Here is a 7,220-nt window from a genome sequence, read left to right on the forward strand (position 1 = left end):
CTTCTTTTTTTTTTTCATGTCTACCATGCCCTTTCCGCTCTGTTTTGTGAGGTAACCTATAAAATCCTTCATGTGGTAACAAAATGTTATTTAATCTGACTAGATTTACCTGACAAATTAGGTTACACCAACGAAAGTGACGTTTATGGTTTAACTGAAGTAGAAATTGATCCTTGAAGTAACAATCACAGGTTACCAGTTTTTACAGTGCAGTTTGGAACAAAGTACAGGGTTCCTACAGTCATAGAAAACCTGGAAATATAAGGGAATATAAAATAATAATAATAATAATAATTTAACCCCGTGCTACCCTGCGTAAATGTGTGGATGTTGTATTTTGGCTTCACTATACACAACGCATCATTTAAATTCATTTAAACCAACTGATCACCAGTACAGAAGACTCTGTGCAGTCAATAAAAGGTTAAACATTCATGTGACAAAACAACATGGTGCTGACCACAGCAGAGTTTGTCTTTGGGATAAACAACCACAAAATTACATCTGTAAGAAACCTAATTATGTTTTTACATTGAAACCTGTTTGAGTTGAAAGATTAGAGTATCTAGTTTCATCCAACATGCCATTCTTAAAATTTAAGCAATTTATCGTGAAATGCGACGCTGTTAAACACAATGTACACTAATGTGTACTTTAGTGCTTTTTCCTTAGAAATCCTATATTTACTGTGCATTGAGAATAACTAGGTTCATCCAAAAGCTGAAAATGTTTTCTTTCAGTGGCTTTATATGGAGGTAGGATGAAAATAAAGTACATTTCGAACTGTTCTGAGACCAGTGCAGACATCAGCATACTGGAGGTTAAGTCATTCACTAAATAGGGCGCAAGGGAGCATCCTACCGTTTTCCTATGCAGCTAAGTGCATTCCCTCCTAAAATCCGGTCAAAAGTTCAATTTCAGGCTGCAGATGATGATTGGACCACTCAACATAGCAGACATGGGACAATGCTAATCAGTACATAGACCGAGACTTTACAATGTATTATAAAGTGACTGGATGATGTTGGCAATTACTTTGAATCAGAATTAATTATGCAAATTTCTGACGTAATGTCTGTAACGTCTCAAAAACACAAATAACCAACACTCCTGGAAACATGAGCAATTTGATGAAATCTGACTTTCTATAGCTTGGTATTATTCAAAATCTCACAACTTAGTCCTGCTGTACACATATGAGGACATCAATTTTTAGGAAAACTATTTGCTCAAGAAAAAGCTTTTTTTTTTTTTTTTGTTTATTAGGTGCTACTAGTTCAGTACTAAATCAAAAAGGTAAATAGAAAATGCACACAGCAGTCACGCTCTGGTCTCAGGAGGTTAAAAATAATACAAATTAATTTGTTAAAATGGTGTGGGAGCCCTGAAATTAACAGAATTATTAGGATGGTACCTAATGGAGAAAATAAGCTTAAAAGCTGTGCTTATATCCAAAAACTCACAGAAATGAAGCCTTCTCACTGCTGTGCATATAAAATGCACATTGAAAGAATAAAGATTTGTAATTAAATTGGCTTTTATTGATTAGATACATATTATATGATTAATGCCACATATAAAGTTGACGGATATTCTAATTTAAGTTTACATTGCATGAAACATCAAGTTCATACGATGTACACAGAGTTTGCATTTCAAAACACATGGTCACATGATTTTATTTTAACATTATTCAACATTTCACTACTATCCAGGGGTATCTAAGGGTTAAAGTTATAAAAAATAAAATTATTTGACAATATCTCAAAACTTGTATAGGAATTATATAAGATCCTGGTCACTTTTTGAATGGTTGAATATTTGCATGGATAACTTTTGCCAGAAGAATTAATTTTTTTATGTTTCACTTTTTTGGTGATTATGGTATGGTTTCTTCCGCAAGTAAAAAGGAAATAATAAATGTCTTCCTATTATAAACAACTGCTGTTTTTCAACCAGTAAAGCATGAAATACATCTTGGGCAGTACACAAGTCATTATGCAGTCCTAAATTCTGTAAATAACCAACACTGGTATCCTTTCCAGCCTTTGTATAGCCAGAGTGTTAGTGCTTCCATCTCTTAAAATGAGTGCATAGCTAAGTCTCTGGTTCCTTGCTTAGATGGATGTAGGGCTTTGAGTCCTTGACTCTGAGTCCAGAATCTAAGCACAACGTCCTTTATCAGAATCTGATGTGCCTTAACATAAAGCATCTAACATTCACTGTTCCGTCGTGCATAGGCTTGACCTCCCAGTTGATGCTCCATCTCTGTGAAGGTTAAGGCCCCCACATTGATGGCAGAGGAACCCTTCTCCTTGAAGCCAGCTTTCTGGTAGAAGGGCACCAGGAACTCCTCGCAGACCAGCAGGGCCCTGCGCAGGCCCGGCAGACAGCGCAGGTACTGCAGATAACGCCAAAGCAGGATGGAGCCCTTGCCCTGCTGCCGACAGTGGCGGTGTACAGACAACACATGGATGTGTACTGCTGGAGAGTCAGGGACATGTGTAGTCAGGGCCTCCTGGATGAGATGGTCAAAAGTAGGTTAGAATATTAGTACAACCTAAAAAAAAAAACACTAATGAACTCTAAGATGTTTGTCTGTGGTCTGCTTGGATGGGGGGTTTAATGCATACAGTGCATCTGGAAAGTATTCACAGCGCTTCACTTTTTCCACATTTTGTTATGTTACAGCCTTATTCCAAAATTGATTAAATTCATTATTTTCCTCAAAATTCTACAAACAATACCCCATAATGACAACGTGAAAGAAGTTTGTTTTGAAATCAGCCTTTGCTCAATACTTTGCTGAAGCACCTTTGGTACCAATTACAGCCTCAAGTCTTTTTGAGTATGATGCTACAAGCTTGGCACACCTATTTTTGGGCAGTTTCTCCCATTCTTCTTTGTAGGACCTCTCAAGCTCCATCAGGTTGGATGGGAGCGTCGGTGCACAGCCATTTTCAGATCTCTCCAGAGATGTTCAATCGGGTTCAAGTCTGGGCTCTGGCTGGGTCACTCAAGGACATTCACAGAGTTGTCCCATAGCAACTCCTTTGTTATCTTGGCTGTGTGTTTAGGGTCGTTGTCCTGTTGGAAGGTGAACCTTCGCCCCAGTCTGAGGTCCAGAGCGCTCTGGAGCAGGTTTTCATCAAGGATGTCTCTGTACATTGCTGCATTCATCTTTCCCTCGATCCTGACTAGTCTCCCAGTTCCTGCCGCTGAAAAACATCCCCACAGCATGATGCTGCCACCACCATGCTTCACTGTAGGGATGGTATTGGCCAGGTGATGAGCGGTGCCTGGTTTTCTCCAGACATGACGCTTGCCATTCAGGCCAAAGAGTTCAATCTTTGTTTCATCAGACCAGAGAATTTTGTTTCTCATGGTCTGAGAGTCCTTCAGGTGCCTTTTGGCAAACTCCAGGCGGGCTGGCATGTGCCTTTTACTGAGGAGTGGCTTCCGTCTGGCCACTCTACCATACAGGCCTGATTGGTGGAGTGCTGCAGAGATGGTTGTTCTTCTGGAAGGTTTTCCTCTCTCCACAGAGAAACGCTGGAGCTCTGTCAGAGTGACCATCGGGTTCTTGGTCACCTCCCTGACTAAGGCCCTTCTCCCCGATCGCTCAGTTTGGCCAGGCGGCCAGCTCTAGGAAGAGTCCTGGTGGTTCCAAACTTCTTCCATTTACAGATGATGGAGGCCACTGTGCTCATTGGGACCTTCAATGCTGCAGAAATGTTTCTGTACCCTTCCCCAGATCTGTGCCTTGATACAATCCTGTCTCGGAGGTCTACAGACAATTCCTTGGACTTTATGGCTTGGTTTGTGCTCTGACATGCACTGTTAACTGTGGGACCTTATATAGACAGGTGTGTGCCTTTCCAAATCATGTCCAATCAACTGAATTTACCACAGGTGGACTCCAATCAAGTTGTAGAAACATCTCAAGGATGATCAGGGGAAACAGGATGCACCTGAGCTCAATTTTGAGTGTCATGGCAAAGGCTGTGAATACTTATGTACATGTGATTCTTTTGTTTTTTTATTTTTTAATAAATTTGCAAAGATTTCAAACAAACTTCTTTCACGTTGTCATTATGGGGTATTGTTTGTAGAATTTTGAGGAAAATAATGAATTTAATCCATTTTGGAATAAGGCTGTAACATAACAAAATGTGGAAAAAGTGAAGCGCTGTGAATACTTTCCGGATGCACTGTTCCTCGGGTCTTTAGTGACCCGGGACCTCATACCAGCCCCTGTACCTCATCCATTTTTTGGATGTATTCCTTTAGTATTCCTCAAACAATCTCTTCTGAATAGTGTAACAAAACAAAAAATTGAAAAAATAACTGTTTGATTACTTAAAGTGAAATGGGTCATTAAAGACACTAGGTGTGGTGTCGTGTTTTTATATATATCATTTTTGCATAATTTCATATCTATTTAAGTTTACTATCACAGGATATACATTTCTTTGTTTATTACAAGACAAATTAGTCCTATATTCATACAAATTACTACATCACGTTGATTTTCTGTGAGACAATGGTGAATTATCAGTATTTCATACGTGTGTTCACATACATAAAGTATTATACATGCTATTACTACTCAAGGTGGTGCTGATGTGTCAGTGATTGACTTGATTTACAGTTGACATTGTAATTTGATGAAGCAACGTGGAAGTAAACTTTAGCAAGTGTAACACATGAACAGTATGATACAACTATTGTCATTTGAGTGTACTACTGAAATTATATAAGTTGTGTATCTATTTAGACTCAAAAAGTGCCTGAGAAAATACGAATGTGTAGATTATGTGTTATGTGTAGCTCAATATGTGTTTGACAGCTAGTTGCATCTTAAGAAATGTCAGTCTGGAACTAATGAATCCTGTTCTATATTTGTTGCATCATCTCTTTCATATATGAAAAATAAAACATCAAAATATATCAGAATATATTCTATTCTGTTATTTTCTAATTGTCTTGAAAAGGTTTTGAAAATGTGACACTATCTGGACACTTTGTACATCCATTTGTGATAGATATACGTGCGAGGAAATGTGTTGACAATGTATATTTGTCTACAAAATTAATTACAAGCCTTTAAGCATAAGCCTTTTAAGATTATGGGAAACATAATATCTATTGCATGCATTTACCACTGCTTAGTGGGTAGTTAATTGATATAAGATGTGTGTTTACATACTGTATATTAAATGTTGCCATTTAATTTTTCACCTGTTCAAGTTTCTCTTTGTCCCAGCCAGATCCAATGATGAAGGCCACCAGCTGACCCTCTTCAAACCAACCCAGAGAGAGTTCAGGACACTGGCCCAGGAAAATGAGGACCTCATCAAGGGTGAGTGGACATTCTCCAGAAACAGAGACAAAAGCTGCAGAGAGAGAGATGGGAGAAATACAGGGGTGAGTCAACCCTCCTTTAAACAACAAAAACAAAGAATTATCGGCAGATCAGCGAGGGTTTATCTGTTTCACCGCAATCAAATTAGCACGTTGACTTAACTCTCTTAGTGTTCTATATGAAGAACTTAGGAAGTGATTAGAGAGCTTAAAGAGTGTTTTTTAAACTGGTTTCAATTACATCCAGTAATCAAAATTATATTAAAATGATAAACGTAATCAAAAACTGTTGCTTGATAATGATACTATTATTATAGTATCATATTAATACAGATTTAATTGCGCGTCAGTCAATAATGTGAAACGTGGTTTCAAATGACTTAAATAAGTTTAATAAAAAAATAGATAAAATTTAACCCACTTCCATTTATCCCAAAAAAAATAGGGATTATAAGCCGAGATATCCAAAATGTTCTTAGGTAACACTTTAAAACAAGGTTGTCATTATTGTTAGTTCCAACTGCACTAACAAATTATAACAGCTTTAAATGTAAAAAATCTATTGGTATGTTGAAATTAACATTAACCAAGATTCAAAAGTGCTGTAAAAGTATTGTTTATTGTGCTAATGTTAACGAATACAACCTCATTGTAAAGTGTTACCTGTTCTTCTTTATTGGTTCATAAGTGTAAATTTGCAAAATCAAAGTGATCTGTGTAAAATATACAAAAAAGACACAAATTAAATGTCAATCTACATCTACAATCTACAATCTACAAAAGGTAAATGTAAACTTGAATTTTAAATCTAGGTAATAACAGCTAAATTAAAAATTATGAAAATATGTGACACATCTGGACAGCATCGATCTGTTGCTCACAATGTTAAACCAATGAGCTAAATCAATTTTTAAACCCTCCATGTCCAAGAAATCACTTACCTTCTCTTTCTATCTCAAATACACTGATGGCGTCCTGCGGCGTGAGATTACGGAACTCACTAGCAGGTAATGTGTGTCGTCGCTGGCGTCGAGGGCTGGCAACGCTTAGTGGTGTCTTCAGAAAGAAAGGCTTCAGGAAGAGTGAGCTGACGACCTGAGGTGCCATCACCCTTCACACTTAACAACTGGCTCTGGATGACAATACTTCTCACAATACTTTTTGCATTTAACGCAGCCTCTTTGCCTCTTTACTGATGCTTGCCCTTGCCGTTTTCCCTCTTTTTCAAGTTTAAGGACAATGCTGTTATTCCGTTAGTAGATTTTCCACCTGCTCTCTTCTAAAATCGTATCGTTCTACCTTGACACTGTCACCTCTCCTCTTCTTTTACCCTCCCCTCTCTTCCCCTCTTTTTGTCAGGCCCTTTCCTGGCCCTCCCCCTGATCTCCTAAGGTGTCCTTTCTTACTCACCTACTTACTTCTGTCCCTGAAACTCTGTGTGCTAATAGCCTACTCAGACTGCAGCTAAACAGCCCACTCAAAATGCTTACCTAGAAACTGTTTGTACAGCCAAAGCAAGCTTTGTGATGTTGACGCCAGCCCCAGTAGCTCTATTACGCATTTGGTGTTTTCAAATTAAGCAAGCCAGTGCATAACAAGAGAATAAGGACATTGAGGACTAGTGATAGACTGATATATCAGGCAAGCCATTAAATGGACAACATTTGGTCAGTTTGAGATTGTCATCGGCCAATAACTATACCCACAACATAAGTGATATTTATCTCACGTAACAGTTTAAAAGTCTTTTGGCCACTGAATTTATCAATTTATAATGCACATTTTATGTTAGACTGTGTATATATATATATATATATATATATATATATATATATATATATATATATATATATATA

General features: G+C 37.8%; 1 protein-coding gene across 1 annotated transcript; it reads right to left on the reverse strand.

Annotated features, from left to right (window-relative positions):
* Positions 1-108: 108 nt before the first annotated feature.
* LOC127452121 (serotonin N-acetyltransferase-like) lies at positions 109-6,768 on the reverse strand. Its single transcript, XM_051717345.1, has 3 exons — positions 6,306-6,768; positions 5,242-5,396; positions 109-2,518 (listed from the first exon to the last, which is right to left on the reverse strand). Exons 1-3 carry the CDS (start codon positions 6,469-6,471, stop codon positions 2,213-2,215), a joined length of 627 nt encoding a protein of 208 aa, XP_051573305.1. The 5' UTR covers positions 6,472-6,768; the 3' UTR covers positions 109-2,212.
* Between the last annotated feature and the right edge of the window lie 452 nt (positions 6,769-7,220).

This window comes from Myxocyprinus asiaticus, chromosome 14 (genome assembly GCF_019703515.2).
Source record: "Myxocyprinus asiaticus isolate MX2 ecotype Aquarium Trade chromosome 14, UBuf_Myxa_2, whole genome shotgun sequence".
Taxonomy (NCBI): domain Eukaryota; kingdom Metazoa; phylum Chordata; class Actinopteri; order Cypriniformes; family Catostomidae; genus Myxocyprinus; species Myxocyprinus asiaticus.